This window comes from Chanodichthys erythropterus, chromosome 15, assembly GCF_024489055.1.
Source record: "Chanodichthys erythropterus isolate Z2021 chromosome 15, ASM2448905v1, whole genome shotgun sequence".
Taxonomy (NCBI): Eukaryota; Metazoa; Chordata; class Actinopteri; order Cypriniformes; family Xenocyprididae; genus Chanodichthys; species Chanodichthys erythropterus.
The window spans coordinates 29,770,173-29,789,757 of record NC_090235.1 but is presented as its reverse complement, the minus strand read 5'-3'; the positions used below and the strand labels follow the sequence as shown (position 1 = coordinate 29,789,757).

At 36.2% G+C, this 19,585-nt stretch overlaps 1 protein-coding gene across 2 annotated transcripts; it reads right to left on the bottom strand.

The window, feature by feature from the left end:
* Nucleotides 1–54: 54 nt before the first annotated feature.
* Nucleotides 55–18,686, bottom strand: sacm1la (SAC1 like phosphatidylinositide phosphatase a). 2 transcript variants are annotated; one of them, XM_067411038.1, is made up of 20 exons: nt 18,557–18,686; nt 14,893–14,990; nt 14,022–14,096; nt 13,788–13,915; nt 8,852–9,001; nt 8,235–8,294; nt 8,121–8,154; nt 7,737–7,838; nt 7,572–7,657; nt 7,391–7,477; nt 7,161–7,229; nt 6,989–7,068; nt 5,529–5,627; nt 5,180–5,318; nt 4,799–4,868; nt 4,624–4,696; nt 4,456–4,549; nt 4,255–4,371; nt 4,034–4,091; nt 55–2,191 (listed from the first exon to the last, which is right to left on the bottom strand). In XM_067411038.1, the coding sequence occupies exons 1-20, from the start codon at nt 18,583–18,585 to the stop codon at nt 2,055–2,057; spliced, it is 1,785 nt and encodes a 594-aa protein (XP_067267139.1). In that variant the 5' UTR covers nt 18,586–18,686; the 3' UTR covers nt 55–2,054. The 2 variants fall into 2 exon arrangements, with proteins under 2 accessions (XP_067267139.1, XP_067267141.1); XM_067411040.1 differs by having other exon boundaries at nt 4,279–4,371; nt 18,557–18,682.
* Between the last annotated feature and the right edge of the window lie 899 nt (nt 18,687–19,585).

Genomic DNA, 19,585 nt, shown 5'->3' with positions numbered 1-19,585 from the left:
GTGTCTCAGCCCTGTTAATAATATTTGCATTAATAAGAAGCAGAACGAACAGTTTAATGATAGAATTTATTCACACCTCAATGACTCAAAATCAAACAATACCAAGATCATGAGCAATAGTCTTAAGCAGTGTGGCTTTTTCATCAGAACTGTAGATGTTAGAGACTGATAGACTATTAAAAACAACTGGTGAAATGTCTCACAAACTATTCCCTTGAATAGTAAGAATACTTCTGACTGACCACAGTAATCATAAATCCCACTGTAATGTTGAGGCATAATCAAACAAGACGAGAGAGAAGATTAAACAGTATTTAAAACACTGTCAGGAACAAGACCAAAACACGATTATTATAGATAATATGTCATTTAACAAACTTCAAACCATCGCACCACAGAAATACAATGATGCGGTTCATAATCTAGGGTAATGAAAGTCATATTCATCCAACCCTGCGATGGAAGAATGTGACAAGTAACATCACTTCGATTGATCAATAACTCAATCAGAAAGTGCTAAAGCTATGATGTTGTAAACTACACTGTACAGTACAATTATTACAATGACACACTCATATTTATATATATGTATATATATATATATTCTTAATTTCTTCCCAATGTAAAGTTTACACATCAGATTTACACAGGTAAACATCACACGTACATGATTTAATTATTAGTGTTTTTGTGTTTCCATCCATTCATTTTAATTCCAAGTTGATCTGCACATTGCAGCTTGCATTATCATTTGCAGATGATTACAAAACACAGATATAAAGGCATCAAATTCTACATTCTTTGTCTACATTAAACCAAACGGACAACCATCCAGTTCTAAAGAGAGTAATGAGTTTAAAAGGAAGACCTTAAAGTAATTCATTTGCCAATAACAACTTGCTAAATGTGTCAAAAATTGGTGGGTTAAAGATAAAGACATTTTGAAATGCACCATCATGCAAGTGAACGTGAAGCAAACGGAAATTTTATTCTCATATATGACGTCCATGGAGTCACCGGTCTATATAATTGAATCAAAAGTGAATACCTTTTCCATTGTCAGTACAGTTTAAGTGAATTCAATTAAAAGTGTGAGCCCATTTGACTGGTAGTCTGATAGAAGTCTACTTCCGTCTAATGAACTGCCACTGAACTGGTAACGTTGAAGAGGAGTGCAATCAAAGAGCCATTAAAGAGTGACTTTACGTGTGTTATATCTGTTAGTCTTCATTGGTCCACGAAGAGACATAAAGAAGTCACACAGGAAAGTGCTGTTCATTTTCTGTAAACTCATAAAGAAACAGTGCTCAGTACCTCTCTCTCTCTCCCCTTAGTGCAGCCCACAGCTGTCTAATTTTATCATTTATGAGAGATACAAAACCATAAACATGCTGGCAGAACAAAAGGAAACCACATTAAACCCCAAACTGCCACTGCAAAGAACAACTTAAAATATAACCAAAGCATAAGGCTGAGTTTAGGATAGATTTGAAAGTACAGAAATGGTAATAACCAAGGGCTGAGCACTGATGCATTATGTAACATTCCCTTGCATAGCAATCTAATTAGAATAGACCTTCATTGATCTGTCAACCCATAGACTGGGCCAATGGGCACACATCTGGTGTCCAATTTCATAAAGCAGAAACTCTAGAGCCAAAACAATAACTCTAATTTCACAACTGGTCTATTTAGATCGATTTCCAAAAAGTAACAACACAGCAGCCTTTGAAATAAGTCCACAACGCACTTACATGCTGGAGATCTTGTGCAACCCATGTGCAATTCTGAACTGATGCAACTAAACAAGTATGGAAATTGGACACCATGTCCCATAATTCAAAGGAAACCTGTAGTGCAGACAGTAACTGATGTGTAATTATAAGGTAATACAGGCTGGTAATAAAGTTTTAAAGGCTCCATCTATAGGAGCAGGAAACAGGGATACTTGCTCTGCTGAAGAAGTTTAAGGACAGTGTGGAGAGAAGGTCAATAAAAACTTTTGGAGGAAAATGAAGAGGAAACAGAGAGCAGAAGGAAGGACGTCTGTATATTCAATCCATCTTCTCTTTTTGGACCAGTTTCGGTGCGTCAACAAACTCTCGTCCATTGACCACGATGACAGCAGCCGTAAGAGCACTGGCCATTCCCCAGAATAACACGTACGCCAGGGTCTCCGTCCAAGTGTCACCTGACAGAGAGTACCAGATCCATTATTATTCACAAATTACTTATGTGTATTTTCCAAATAAGCAATAGCAATGGAAGGGTGTCCACAAAAAGTAAAATCTTTTACAAATCTAATTTAAAATATTTGCCAAGTTCTTAAAAATGTTCTCTTTTTATTTATGTTGGTTCCATGTAATTTTGAAAAATTTTAATGTAATATATTAAATGTCATGTGCTGTAATATTATTAATATTATCAACTAATAATAATTAAAAAATATTAGTAAAAAAATATTAAAACATATTTTCCTTACACCTTGAATATGTAAGTGTGTGTTTGTGTGTTTATCTTAATGATCATTTGAAAAAAATGTTTTTCATGGAAAAAAAAAAGTACATTTAGTCAAACAAATCTCATGAATAATAAATTCATAGACAGTTTTTGGGGAGTCGCACCACATTTTACAACCTGATCTAACCTTGCCTTAATTAAATATGCCATATTATCTAATATTTTAAGAGACTTATTGACCTTGACACACAATCAAGATAATCTGCAGTTGTCCTCTCAGTGATATAATTATCATTTTCATTTTTATTTATTTATTAATGTCTCTTCATGTTGATTGCACCACCTGGCTACCCTGGGTTGCGTTTCCCGAAAGCATTGTTAGTCAACTATGGTCGCAAGTTCCGTCATAACAAACAGTTCAAAGATTTGTCATTTCCCAAAACCACAGTCCCAATGAACATACGCAACAGAATCGCAAACTTACGTGGTTGGAACTACAGCTCTCAGCTTCTTAAAGTTAAAATGACGTGGACTTAAAAATCTTGGGCACAATAAGCAAGCTAACATTCAGTACATTCTATATCTTTTCAATCTATTCAATCAACGTCGTTTTTGAAGAGTGCGCAGCTGTGTAAAATGTGCAAGGGAACTCCAGAGTATGACTTATGCAGAAACCCATGATGAATCAAACATCAAATAAAGCAAAATGACATGAAACAAAAAACAGTTAAGTAGTCATTAGGTGCTATGTTCATTACAGGAGCATCTCGGAGATGTTGAATAAATTAATTAGCAGAAGTTATTACTTTTCCACCTGCGCATGACGTCATTAACTACAGTCCTATATTGCTGAACCAATGTGGTTCAAATGCCAGAGGTGCGACCATGTTACTGCGGTTTTGGGAAACAGTCATGACTAGTTGGTTAGTTTCTCCAACTATGGTATTAATCAGTGAGTTACAATGTTGCATTGGAAATGCATCGTCTCAATGAAGCCCCTCTTTCCGAAAAGCACAATGTGGTCTTATTGGTCAGCTGGATCAATGTGTTGTGATCAATTGGTCAACTATTTCGAGCACATTTCGGAAATGTCACGCACTTTACCATAACCGTGAGTTTCAACACACTACTAATGCAACTCAACCAGGCCTCATCCCTTTTTTTGCATATGCCTTGGGTGGGAATTATTTAAATAAGGAATATTGTACATTCCTGGAAGAAAACTCAAGACTACAATCAAGGCGTTTCAGGGAGTTCAGAAACAGTGCTTAGTGACAGACACTCACTCCCTTCAGAGTGACTTTGCAGACCTTTGTCATGCTCAAACAACAACTAAAGAAAGATAAAAATGCATAATAGGACCCCTTTAAAGAGGATTTTCATTATTTCTGATATCAGCATGGTTAAAATTAATTTTAATTGAGAAATTAAAAGCATCACTGAAGAAGTCACTGCATGTATAAATTGCATATTAAATGGATTTTTGATTAAATTGATGTATCTGGACATAAAAATGAGTGTCATGTTAACCCTATTGCTTTATTTCACACTGCATTATAATGCCAGACCTTACCAGCCATTAGGAGACAGATGATGCACATGGAGAATGCCACCACCATAATAACAGGGAGCTGCAAAAGGAATTACAGAGACATAGGAATATAAACCATGCAGGAACTGACCAGCAGCTGGTGGCGTTTAATTATAAATGTTAGGACTGCTTGAAGAAGCTTGGACTAATTTTTATCTTTTTTATTTATCATGGTAATGATTTATTTTAATTCAAAATCTTACAAGCAGTATGGGCAAAGCACTGACCAAAAGGAACTTCCAGTCCTTCTGCGCATGCAGAGGCGTCAAGCCATCGGTTTCATCCACCGTATAGTTTCCAAGGAAGAGATCGATGGAGTCCTGTGGGCAAAATCAACTACTTAAAATTCACCACAGCAAACTGCGTCTGATTGAAAGACATAAAGACAAAGATGTCATACGCACTTGTCTGAACCCGTCTGAAAAATTGTTCTTGTAGTAACGGATCATTGAGTTCCAGCCGTCCATTACCAAGCCCCAGTGAGTCCTCTTCCCAGTTCTGAGGTCAAAGGTGAAGGTTACAATGGTAGACGCACAACTATAGATATTCTGAAAGGAGTCTGGGATGAGTACCTGGTGAAGTCAGTTTTCAGGGCTCCTGTTCCTGCGTACTGTTTAGCACAGGCATTGGCATTATCTGCCCATGCTGAGAGATGAAATGAAAAAAAAAAGTGGTTTCTTTGTTTATTTACGGTCGATAACAGGAGAATTGTGTGTACTGAAGTAATTTATAGAAATATAAACACACCGTTTTTATAAATCTTCTCAAAATCAGCCTGTTCCTCAATCTTCTGGCCTACATGGAGGACACCCATCCTCTGAAATGACATGCAGCTCAAGATGAAGAGGTACACGTAATGACAAATCAATTGTCAACCATATAATGGATCCAAATCACTGATTTCTAAATGTTTGCAAGCAATCATGACTGCACAAGAGGGCTTTTACACTTCCTAAATAGACATGACATGTCAAGATTCTAGTAAGTGGCTTTCACTGACAGAAAAATCATGCACAAAGCCAAAAAAAAAAAAAAAAAAATTACAGCCAATCAGCTTTCTCTAGTGCGTAAGTGTCCTCAATTGCGTCACACCTAGTAAGGATGACGCTATTTGTGATGCAGTCTCACCTGTAGCTGGCTCTGAAGGGAACGTCTGGCCAGCAGGCTCTGAATGACGTTGGTGCGGTCCAGGCAGTCCATACAGTTACTGCGGAAGGTTCCAGACTGCTCGGACGTCACCTTCCCGTCTGAGCTCACCATAAAGTACCTGCAGAATCAGCATTCAAGAACCAGATCAAAGTGAGCCAGTGACAACATCAGAGACCACAGTCCTGCTTAAATGACTTGCATATTTGCACATCAGACTTTCCATCCTCTCTTCACAGACATTTCATTTTTTGTGTCATCCTCAAAAGCTTTTTATGAAATATTTCCTAAAACAATGTGTAGAAATGACAGTACAGAAATAAATACAAACCCAAACTCATCTTGCATGTCAGAGACTGCATCAACAAGAATCTGGAGGCGATGCCATCTCATCTTACTGCACTCTTTGTGAAAGTCAAAGGCTATGTACCTCAAATGAAACACAAGCATCACCACACAGTGAAATTCAAGTAGAAAATAGAAAGATCTGATATTATCATAAGACATACGTTTTTATGTAAAGCTTAGAGAAGCTACTAAATGTTAAAAAAAAAAAAAAAAAAAGAAAGAAAGAAAGAAAAGATTCTGAAGAAATGTGGGTCGAGTGTTGTGGGTGGTTGCCAGGTTTTTGTCCAATCGTTGCTATGGTGTTCTGAGTGTTTTTTTGTCACTACTGGCCCAACTTAAAGGGTTAGTTCTCCCAAAAATGAAATTTCTCATTAATTATTCACCATCATGTCGTTCCAAATCTGTAAGATTTTTTTGTTCATCTTTGAAACACATTTCTTTTTTTTTTGGGATGAAATCTGAGAGATTTCTGTCCCTCCATTGACAGCTACTGTACGTGACTACTAATTTGACGCTTCTAAAAGTTCATAAAGAGATTGTAAAACTGATCCATATGAATTGAGCAAGTCCAAATTTTCTGAAGAGACTCAATCACTCTATATGATGAACAGATTTAATTTAGGCTTTTATTCACATATAAACATTAATCAGTGAACATAAACAAGCTCAACCGAATATGCTTGATGCGCAAGAACAAACCTCTTCCAGAAGCTCAAAGGTGCTGCCTAACACACAAGAACAAACTTCATTGGTTCTCACACATATCAAGCAAACATGCTTGAGCTTCCATTTACCACAACTGTGCGAGTTGATGAATGATAATATGTGATTAAAAGCCTAAATTTAATCTGTTCATCATATAACATGATCAAGCCTCTTCAGAAAATTTTGAATATACCTCTAAATTCATATGGTTTTACAATCTCTTTTTAAACTTTTTGGAGCGCCAAAGTGTCAGTTGCATAGCTATCTATGGAGGGACAGAAAGCTCTCCGATTTCATCAAAAAGATCTTCATTTGTGTTCTGAAGATGAACGAAAGTCTTACGGGTTTGGAACGACATGAGGGTGAGTAATTAATATTAGATTTTTCATTTTTGGGTGAACTAACCCTTTAAAAGATCTCATTTCTCCTTGATATTCTAGTCTCTAGATACACTTCTGTTCAAATGTAAGATTTTTATAAGGAATTTAATACTTTTATTTAGCAAGGATGCATTGAATTGATAAAAAAAATTACAGTAAAAACATTTATAATGTTTAATAAAAGATTTCTATTTCAAATAATTGCTGTTCTTTAGAACTTTCTATTAATTTGAGTTATGCGACACAGTAATACTTAGTTTTAAGGGTTTGTTAAAAACCCCTAGTATGAGCTATAGTAATTGCCTTAGCAAACACGACTAAGGATGCATCTGTAGACATTAAAAAACTCATTAAATACTTGATGAGTCCGTTTTCCATGCCGTTGACCATTTTGGCGAAGGCCTGTTCAAGGGGCAACTCAGATCCTTTCTGATTCACCTACAGATAAAGCAGTTACTTAAACTTTGCGACCAATGGCTAAAATTTTCTGAAATATTCTACCACAAGAAAAAGAAAAGGAGTTTATTTACCAAATTTAGAATCACTTGTTTGCCATAAATGAGAACCTGTGACTCAAAATGCCTCTTGAATCCATCCATCTGCAAACAGAGATTAGATAGATAGATAGATAGATAGATAGATAGATAGATAGATAGATAGATAGATAGATAGATAGATAGATAGATAGATAGATAGATAGATAGATAGATAGATAGATAGATAGATAGATAGATAGATAGATAGATAAATGTGGTCTTACATGATTGGTTTCGGTGCTTATCTGTGGCTTGGGCTTGTACTTCAGGTTGGGTCTTTGAGACCAGAAAAAGGGCATGGAGCCTCGAGTCTGTGTAAGAGGAGAGCGAAAGATCACAAATTAAGACTCTGAGGTGAATTTGGGGAGGTCAAAAACAAATATCATTGCAGTAGTTTCAACCAACCTGCACAAAGGACGCCCTGGCATTATTGTACTGGACTATCTGTTCTGTCTCAACGAAGTTAGCAGCATGTCCTTCAGAGTCAATGCCTGGGGAGCATGGGGAAATTATAATATCTGCAGCAAAGACAACTGTGTGCATATGTATAAATGCTTGAATATATCTGACCTCTGACATAATATCGGACCCCCGCTCTAAAACAGCTCCGTCTAGAGATGAGGATCCACTCAAACACCTTCCCATTAATGCAGCATGGCTTCATCACAATAACTGAAGCAGTGGGTTAAGCCTCAATATCACATGGTTTCACAAATTTGTCATTTAGATGACAGTTTTATCCAAAGCAACCTACAGTAAAAATGACAGGTGCAATCCCCTTTGTAAATAAAATGTATTTTTAGATGATGGATTTTCAACTAACCATGTCTAGTTACAGAATCTTTAGCAGAAACAGCTCACAGTTCATATTATTCTTTATGCAGACAATCAGAGCAAAATAAAAAGAGCACCTTAACCATGAACAACGTTGTTAAAATGCACCTCAAAGGATACATCCATGGATGACAGGAAATGCAAATTTATGGAGCTGAAAGGGGAAACCAGTGAATAAATATGTATGATTTTCTCATATGTTTAATGTTTTATGAATTAGGTATATTTTTATACCTCAGGCTGTGAGATGATTTCTCTTAAAAGGTTTCCATTCCACATAAACCTCTGGTCTGCCTGTGTGGAGAGACAAGAGAGAAGACCAAACTAAACAACTCCAGAGATCATCAGAGAAGTCATTGTCATTTTGCAGGATCTAATACACGATGAACAATGCAACCAAATATGCTCAGGAAGTTTGAATGCACTAAACTTGAACTTTATCAAAAGGGATACAGTGGGTGTTTATCTGAGAGAGAAAAAAATCAAGTTATTTTGTATGTAAGACAACTGTCAAAAGCCAGACACAAAAGCACAAACTGGCTTTGAAAACATGAAAACAAAATGTGAGGGAAAACGCAGCGTGTGCCCGCATGTCAGCAAGTGTGCTTGTAAAACAAGAGCTTTGCAAATCTAGCTTACAAAGAGACAGCGCATCTCCTGTGATGGCCCTTTATTATAAATGAGGGATGCGGTTTGAGACAATGAGCTGACCGGCCTTCTGTATGTGATGACTGATGAAAACCTGCACCCTGCTGTGCTCTATTTCTCTCTCTGCCGCTAAAACTTCAAAAAGCTCAGTCTCTCTTCTGCCATAATCACTCGCACTCATCAGCAATCTTTCCTCTGTTTACCCTCTCCAGCAGGCTCATCTCCTGGAAGTCCGAGCTGGTGTTGGACAGGCGCTGTTGGGTGTGGGTCAGGTCATAGTCCGTGCAGAAGTAGAAACCGTCTGTGTTGAGTACATTGCTAATCATAGTCAGAAACGTCTTGTTGTCTTGCATCTGTGAGAATGAAATGGAATAAGATTATCAGCAATACATGATTCGAACAGAAATGAGACTATAGTTGTTGTTGTTGATACATTTTTATTAATTTTTTATTAATATGTGATGTAATAATAATGATAATAATAATAGATTAAATAATTTGATGAACTAATTCTATCTGTATGTATTATGATTGTATTATTGTTAAATTCAAAATTAAAAATGAATTAATGATACAACTATTATTAATATACTTTAATAATGATACTATTTTGCCTGTTTCTCTCTTTTTAGTTAACAAAAACGCCCTCACACATTTGTTTTTGCCTAATTTCATGAAAAACTTAACTTCAGTAAAAACTTACTAAAAAACTTACTAAATTTATAATAGATAATTGGAAAATTTGGATCACAATATAATGTGGGCCAAACTTGCATCTCTCTCATGAACACTTAATAGGGCTTTTCACACTTGAAATAGTTAACCCTGGGTCATTCTAAACCCCTGGTAAGCGAAACCCTGGGTTATCTTTATTTACGTGTCACACTGCTCATACTTTACCCGGGGTTAACAGTTAATGCTGGGTATTCATAAGCTACCGTTTCGCTCTGCACATTCCCATAATATGGAAGTAAATCAGTAGCAAAACACGAGAGGTTGCTGATTTGAATGTGAGAACTTGTCGTATTAATATTTGTATTTGTAAACTGAAATTTACACTCACAGTCCTGATGCGAAAAGCTGAATGTTTCGATTTGCACACGCAGACAATCAAAACACCCGTGTTACGAAGTTGTAGTTGCAGATTAATAGTTACAAATGTGTAAAATGGCATTCACATAAACAAAATGACAGACACAAATGCGTGAGACATATTTACTTTTACACTTTACTTCAGTTTCGCTGTACAGCTTCAAGTCGGCGCTTACAACCTCTCAGATCTGGCAGTACAAGTTCAATTCCCGGCGCTTTGACTTTTGCTACTCTTTTTGCGATATTCCTGTAGCAAAACTGACTTGAGCACTTGAAAGCAGAAGTGAGAGAGCAGAACGGGGATGGGGGGGTGAAGGCGTTTTATTGGTCGATGCCTGACCAATGAACAACGCCATCCAGTGCGACTTGGCATGCGGAAAGAAATAATTGCATATGTATGAGACAATATTTTCATTAAAATATCGTTAGTTTTAACAGGTTTTTAATATTACAGTGAAAGAGTAATAAAGTTTTGGACCACCAAAACAGCGCAATCTGCTCTATGTAGTGACGTCATTGCGTACAAAAAACGTCCTATTTCATTGGCTGACTCCAACCAATAAACGACTTTACTACTCAAGATAATATGAGAGGGCGCTATTTTAATTTAATTATTTTTTTTTATTTTTTGCGTAAACTCATTACATATTAAGAGAGCAAGAGAGAGGTTTCAAAGCATCAAAAGGTTTCAAAGCATTAAAAGTGTCGAAAACAGTGCCATCTTGTGGCAGGTAAAATTTACAGCAGCCATAAACCTGAGATCGCAGCTCCGTTGTTTTATCCATTAAACACAAATGAAAGCCTGACGACACTAAATGTGTTTATTTCAATAATGTAATTCACATCTTAAAGCTTGGCAATAAATGAAATGGATCAACAAAAAGAATAATTATAATAATTACTAATAATACATAGCCTACTGAGTAGTTTGATGCAAGTAAATTGTGCTGTTGTGTGTTTATTGTAGCCTATATGACAGAACATATTATGATGTAATATAGGCTACAGGCTTTATTTAAAATGTTTAGTAAATGGACTTGAACTTTCATATAGTAGTGGTCTGGGTTCAAACATTCTAACAGGCAAAGTGAAGCATTTACACGACTGGAAACAATGTGAGGGTTTGTTTTTCATTAATCACATGTTTCTTGGGGGGGATAAAATCCCTGTTTTCATTAAAATTAAAATATCATTAGTTTTAACTGAGTTTTATATTACAGTAAAAGAGTAGAAAAGTTGTTTATTGGTTGGAGTCAGCCAATGAAATAGGACGTTTTTGTACGCAGTGACGTCACTACATAGAGCAGATTGCGCTGTTTTGGTGGTCCAAAACTTTATTACTCTTTCACTGTAATATTAAAAACCTGTTAAAACTAACGATATTTTAATGAAAATATTGTCTCATACATATGCAATTATTTCTTTCCGCATGCCAAGTCGCACTGGATGGCGTTGTTCATTGGTCAGGCATCGACCAATAAAACGCCTTCACCCCCCCATCCCCGTTCTGCTCTCTCACTTCTGCTTTCAAGTGCTCAAGTCAGTTTTGCTACAGGAATATCGCAAAAAGAGTAGCAAAAGTCAAAGCGCCGGGAATTGAACTTGTACTGCCAGATCTGAGAGGTTGTAAGCGCCGACTTGAAGCTGTACAGCGAAACTGAAGTAAAGTGTAAAAGTAAATATGTCTCACGCATTTGTGTCTGTCATTTTGTTTATGTGAATGCCATTTTACACATTTGTAACTATTAATCTGCAACTACAACTTCGTAACACGGGTGTTTTGATTGTCTGCGTGTGCAAATCGAAACATTCAGCTTTTCACATCAGGACTGTGAGTGTAAATTTCAGTTTACAAATACAAATATTAATACGACAAGTTCTCACATTCAAATCAGCAACCTCTCGTGTTTTGCTACTGATTTACTTCCATACCTAAACCCCGGGATAAAGTCCTTACCTGTATATTTGCGGTGTCAGTGTCACTGACTGGCAAACGCAGCACGTGACCTGTTAGCATAACGGCTCGCTTTGCGCGTCCTCATATGCATATTACACATTGCTGACTGACTGTAATATCAAGTTTTTTTCTGCGTTAACTTTTCGAAACATAAAAGGTAAGAATGAAGTCTCTTCTTCACTCCAATTGTTGCGTTTTCCACCGCCGTTTGACATTTTTCCTATCATACGCAGAAACGACTGACATAGCGCGGTTGTTTCCGTGGCTGCCCAAAGTGTGTGAATATAAGGCATGCGATTGGTTGTCGGTTGCTAAGCATCTAATTGTAACATTCTAACACCGTATCATTTCACACTGTACAAGTTTCGCAAAAGCGGTGCTAACTCTTCTCCAGAGCAGGGTTTCATAACCCCGGGTAAAAGGCAGTGCTAACCTCGCATCTAAATTACAAGTGTGAAACACTCATTTACCCGGGGTTAAAAGCAGGGATTAGAACAACGATAACCCGAGGTTAAGCACTGTGTGAAAAGCCCTAATGTGTCTGGAGCAGAGCTATACTGTGTGACGTGATGTGAAGGCCAAGTATGGTAACCCATATTCAGAATCTGTCCTTTACATTTAACCCATCCAAGTTAGTGAACACACACACACACACTGCAAACTGTGGACATACACACATGGAGCACTGGCCAGCCATTTGCTGTGGTGCCTGGGGAGCGTTTGGGGGTGCCATGGGTATTGTGAGTAGAAGAATTCATTCACTCCCCCACCTACATTTTCCTGCCGGTATTGAGAATTGAACCCGCAACCTTCGGGTTACAACTCTCTAACCATTAGGTCACGACTGGCCCAAAACTGTTAAGCCATGACTTTGACAAAGGGGAGGAGTATGTCATGTTTTAAAAAAAAGACTGTTAAAAGTTTTTTAGTTGAGACCAATGTATATCATGTATTCAAAATATGTGTGTTCAGTAGTTAATCTGCTCCAATGCATCACACAGCACTCACAGCAATCTTACTTTGGCACAGCCCATTCATTCTTACTGAAAACAAGCTTTGCTATTATGTGCAGGTGCCAAAACTATGCTATCAGCCAACGGCAGGCCTTTCAGTCTGCGCATATCCCTTCTGCGGTCATAGGATCACTCGCCACAAAGCTCTGACTCTGGGAATGGAGTGGAACAGGAACAACCTGAATTGATTCCTCCTCCCAGAAGAACTTGGTCAGCAGAAACTTTTGCCTTTGTACGCAAGCTTGTCTCTCCCTGCAGTTATTCCATTCTGCTCATCTCTGCACCCACAGAGTTAATATTTAAATGAGAGTCATTATCAAATTTTCACAATATTCAACATAAATCATTACATAGACAATTCATGCATGGAATCATCACCAGCTAAAGTGATTAGTAAATGTGTGGCACCTTCATCTCAGTGCCTTATTAGTGAGGCTAGAATCATACTTTAGGCAAGTATGCAAACAATGCTGAGAATGCAAAACGTACTTGCATTTTCTTATTGTGGTCTGGCAAAAAAAAATGCAATTAAACCATGCTAGCGTAGCTAGAAGCATTCACTGCAGACTTCAACCCTTACATTACTCTTATCCGAAGGTTCAGAGACGTTTGGAGTACTTTATTGGTCTAGTTAATCCACTTGCAGTCAAGCCTTCCAGGTACTTTTTCAACTCTAGCAGGAAACATTTCCCGTGTCCAATACTGGTCTACTCACAGGCTGTATCCAAGGCCAGCATTTCAGCCGAAGTCTTAGCCTTGCTAAATAATGCAGCAAGTATACAACACTGTAATGAGATATCACTGCGCTCTGAGCGTGGGCTCAAATAAAAAATTTACTGTATGAGTACTTTGCTTTCACAAACTGGGGGTGCATCTGCTGCTCTGTTCTCACAGCACTTCTGAGTAAACTGTAAATGGAAAAAGGCTAAAAAAATCATAGCAGGAAACCTCAGTTATGATTTAGAGACGCACTGGGCAACTCATCAAACAACAACTGACATTTAGAGCCCACTTTCTGATCAAGGTGTCACAAACATCAGCATTACACTGAAAGTTGAGGTTAGGGACTTTGATTACCTGAGTATCTGTGAGGTGCAAAATGGTCTTCTTATAAGAAATCACATCAAACTCCACCGCTTTCCATACAGTGTGGCCAATCAGGTCGCCCACTTTCCTCTTCCGGGTAATGACTATGAGGTACATCCCTGAAGAAGCCAAAAAAAAAAAAAAAAAGTAATGCGTCATGGTAAGCAAACATTTACGTCATACAATGAACGTTCCGAATTCTATTTGGAACATAATGGGACCTACCAGCCACAAGGCGAATAGTTCCCATGATTCCACAAATCGGCCTGGTTACGCCTGATGGAGGGATGTCCTTAATACCTTCAAGAAGAAAAAACTTTAAAAAAACCCAAAAACAAAATCAAGACATCGAAAAAGGGCATAATAGGTTCTCTGCTTCAGCATAAGGAAGTCTGTGCTATTCCAAGAATACACCTTTAACACAGCAACTACCTCAAATGTAAAATGTCAGAATGACAGTAATGATAAAAATGTCACTTTGCAAGGAGGTCAATATTAAAACAGAGAACTAAGACAAAACCCAAATAGCTGCCATAGCTTTTCATTGATGCTAGTACACTTGGGAAGCCTGATTCCCTTTTAAGTTGACGCTATTCATAAATGTAAGATCACAGCAGCCAATGCTATGAATCTTTCACTGTACTTTTTTTATATGGTCAAAGAAATTAGGTGCTTAACCTTCAGAAAATGTTCATCACCAACTTCAGGAAGACAAACTACATTTTATATGAGCTCTTTTATTTTCTATTCACTTAGTAAGCCTGTTACTGAAGTTTGGGCCATTTTGAAATATAGTTGAAACACCCTAGTTTGATAGTTTGCCAATTTTCTAGCAATAGAAAATATTTGGGACTGGTTTTGAAATGTTTCTTATGCTCAGCAAGGCTGCATTTATTTGATCAAAACTACAGTAAAAACAGTAATATTGTGAAATATTATTACGATTTAAAATAAATTATTTCTATTTTAATATATTTTAAAATGTAATTTATTTGTGTGTTTTAGTAACCAGTACTCCAGTCTTCAGTGGCACAATACTTCAGAAATTAATCTATAATCAATTTTTAAAGCAGGGTACATAAATTTCAGACGATACCTGCGAGGGTCATCTCGGTGGACACCCTATCAATAACCAACACATCATTAGCTCCATCATCACAGGCCTCAATGTAGAACTTCTCAGGAGTTGCATGCCTATGAAAAGCAGAAAAGACAAGAAAAATCAGCAATCATGTTCTATTTTTTTAACCTAACTATTTCTGATTAAACTGAGTGTTTTTTCTTTGTGATGGTAAAACACATGTGTTCTACCTATAAACTGCCAAACAGTACTGAGTGAAGACAAAACACAGATTTAAAAAGAAATTGTTTATGCAATACAACAAGCTTTTTATTGGTGATAATATCAAGGAGATGAAACAGCATCAGAAATAACATAGCTTTAAATTTAACCTCATGCTTTTTACTTTCGGCTGTGCATAAGTTTAGACTTTTTGAGAATCTGTTTCAGTAACACATCCTATGTGCGTGTCCCACTTTCATGGCTGGAGACTTCCTTCCTTGCCAAAATGCTGAGCAAACACTTTCTGTGCAACACGTAATGCGTCTGCAATCAGGGAGGCATTCTGCGCTTGCACGGTTAACCTCTGCGCCATTAACCATTACTGCATAATAGGACTGAGGAATTTGTCTCAATTTCAAAATTTAATTGATGTTTACACAGTTTGGTTTGATGACACATAGTAACACCACTTGGTATTTTTTATAGTTCTCAAAACCAATTGATCAGGTCACGCAAGTAAAGAAAACACAGATGTTCAACCTTAGCTTGCAGGGTTTTTGGAGTTGCATCAAAGTTGCATGACTTATTATAGAACTAGTGTCTGTATATGATAAAACACAGCCTTTATGAATTATGTGCACAGTAAAGTTTAATCAAAATGAGTAAAGAGTCCAAGCAAACACAGTGCTTATGGTGCAAGTGTTAATGCCATTCTCAGCTTTTCTCAGCTGTTGTACCACTGGCAATGTTCTGTTTATTATGCAAGAGGCCATTCATAAGACTCAAGGGCTTACTGTACCTCAGTAAGAGCAAATTACACGAATAAAGCTGTACCTCAATAAGAGTACCTCAATAAGTACCTCAATAAAGCTGTACCTCAATAAGAGCAAATTACACGAATAAAGCTGACGCAAACAACCATTTATATTTTGTTGTTTAGTAAGCATAATGGTGAACCTCAAATAAAAACCTTTGCAAATAAAATAAATACATTAAATAAACAAATTATCATTAAATCAAATAAATAACTACTACTAATAATTTTTTTAACAATACATATAAAAAATGTTGCATTGTGACATTATTATGACAAAGGGTTTGTTCACCCAAAAAATGAAAATTAGCCTATGATTTACTCCCCTTTAAGCCATCCTAGGTGTATATGACTTTTTTTCTTTCATACAAATACAATCAGAGTTAAATTAAATAATCTCCTGGCTCTTCCAAGCTTTATAACGCCAGTGAATAGAAGATGAGATTCTGAAGCCCAAAAAAGTGCAACCATCCATTATAAAAGATAACCACACGGCTCTGGGGGGTTAATAAAGGCCTTCTGAAGTGAAGTAATGCGTTTGTATAAGAAAAATATACATATTTAAAACTTTTTAAACGAAAAATACCTATCTTCCAACAGAAGATGGTTGCGCTTTTTTGGGCTTCAAAATCTCATCCTTTATTCACTATCATTATAAAGTTTGGAAGAGCCAGGACATTATTTAATATAGCTCTGATTGTATTTGTCTAAGAGAAGAAAGTCATGTACACCTAGGATGGCTTGAGGGTGAGTAAATCATGGGGTAATTTTCATTTTTGGTTGAACTATCCCTTTAAGCACATTTTTTTTTTTTTTTTCTTTCCTTTACACCATGCCAGCTTCTATGGCTATATTCATGATAAGAAAGGTTTAGTTAAAAAAAAAAAAAAAAAAAAAAATTAAGATAAATTTTTTCTAAAAACCTTAAAACTAAATTTGGATTTACTTGGTTAAAAACCTCTTCAAAAGAATCAACAGAATAAAACAAAGAAGTGTTACAGTCCAGTAAAATATGTTTAATGGACAGTGGATTCAGGCAAGATGGACACTTTGAATAATTTCCTCCCGAGAGTAAAAATGTATGTGTTAGTCTTGAGTGTCCTATCTGGAATCTTGTATAAACAACTTGATCCCAGCGATTATTAAAAGGGAATATATATGTTTATGTTTTGTTCCAACATCTGGATTTTTAAGCACATTTTCTGTTTCATTACTGTAATGCAAAAATAACTCATTCTAAAAGTAATTTACAAAAGATATAGGCCTATTATTTAAATTGTGAAACATACAAATACACATCATGGTAGTATTTTGTCATTTTACAATTTTTTCCAAAGTTGGTATGAAACAGAAGTTTTTTCTTTCCTATTGTGACATGTGTCCGACTGACACAGCTTCTTGAACAAGAAAAAAATATTCCGTCCGGGACATGACAGGGAACTGCTATTGCCGTGATCTCATGTGTGGGACCAGTAAACACATTATCAGAGAAGTCGTTGTGGAAGTGGAAGTTATTTTGATTAAAGATTACAAGGGAACATGAATTTTTAAAAAAAGAAGAAGAAAATAATGATGTGCATAGATAAATCATTTATAATAAATACTGCAATACTCCCTAAAAAACAAGAACTGTCCATTTTGATTTCATGATGATTGAAGTGCATAGAGACTCTTATGGGCCAAATGATGCCAGTGTCTGACATACAGGTTTTATTTAAAAAAAATGAATAAATAAGAAATCTGTCCCAATATAAGATGATTTTCATTTCAATTGTCATAAAAGTATTATCCTAGTGCAAAAACATTTTGTTTCTCAGAACTCAAACCACGGTAACTCAAATCAGTGTTTGTCATGCTGATGTAAGGTGTGGGCTAGTGACATTCCATTCAGGTTTACCTCCCTTTCAGTGGTGCACCTGCAGTTTCACCCCTTACAATTAGCACAATTTTAACAGGATACATATCTGGACACGAAACATATTTCAAATTATGAGATATTTATTATTCCACATCTATCTATCATTAATTGTAGTACATATCTAATGGTTCTCCAAGGCTTTTTCAAATATAATGTAATGTTTCAATGTAATGACAGAGTATATGCCATACTGTATATAAAAAAAAAAAAGTTTACAGCAGGACTAATGTTTAACTGAAAAGCATTAACGATTTAACAGCAGCTTTACACCAATGCCTCTACCAAACTGAAGCCCTGAAACAGCTCACGGTGCTTCAGTGCATTTTAATGCATAGTCAAAATGAGCAACTTAGTCTACGTCTAACTTACACTCACTAATGTATGAGAACAGGTGATGTCCAGACTCACAACACTGTCTCATAACCCAGTGAGCTGCCTAGTACACAGCATATGGCGCATCACAGATGCGATGTATTGCCTAAATGCATTGAAAAGATTCGGCTCGAGCGTTCTGTCTAGACAGGTAGCTCACTGGGTTTTGATACACAGCCAAATATGAACAGTCTCTGAACGGCTTAAGCCTGTGCAGCTTCCACCACAACATAAAACTGCCCTGTAGAGACAACCACACTCCCTGACAGCGCCCACAGATGCTACCATTAAACAAGCTGACATTCATTAAAGTGAAACTGAGCGCTGTATGGGTTTATATCTGTCGCTGCGCTCGAATAAAAGTTTCAACTTACAGGTTGAACCTCTCGTAGGCGGTCGCCATCTTCACTTCCGGGCTTGGTCAATCCGTCGTGACGTAATGTGGGAGTGGCGAATGGAAGGTGCAGCTTTCCGGTTGAGACGTCACGGTGCAGGTTACCTCAGTTGCACCTAAAGATCCCAAAGAGTTCTTATTTGTCTCATTTTATATACTGTTAGGTCGGTCAATGAAAGATAATTATTTTTTATTTATTTATTCTCAAACAATAATAATGCTATTGAGTTTGTTGTAAAGATTTTTATTTTGCAATGAATTTTTCATACTCACGACTCAAAATAGTATTAAATACTAGTATCTCAGTTGAAATGTTTCAAACATATAGAAGCCCACATAAAAAAAACATTTGGTCAATCATACATGAGATATAATAATATCATAATTATTAAATAAATAGTCAAAATTATGACATAAAAATAAAAATTATAATATATTTATGAAATTAAAAATTGAAAGTATTACAAAAAGTCAAAATTATGACATACTAAGTCATTATGAGATTCAATTGACGTAAATCAAAATTATTAAATAAAAAGTCATAATTATGACAGTCAATTGTCATAATTTCGACTTAGTATGTCATAATTTTGACTTTTTATCTCATAATTATGACTTCTTTTTTTATTATTATTATTATAAATGATTTACCAGCCTTAGCCTATGTGGAAGAAATGGTCTTCCATACATATAATCTCAATAAGAACAACGCATTTCTAAGGCATTACACTCTAAAAAATGCTGGGTTAAAAACAACCCAAGTTGGGTTGAAAATGGACAAACCCAGCGGTTGGGTTAAATGTTTGCCCAACCTGCTGGGTAGTTTTATTTAACTCAACTATTGTTTAAAAATTACTGTATTGCTTAATTAAAATTAACCCAAAGTATGTCGGAAATGAACATTTATTAATGTTCAATGAATAATTATTAAACAATAAACACTTATTAAATTGCTTATTAATAAATTTAAATTAATAAACTATTACATTTATATTAATAAAATATTAAA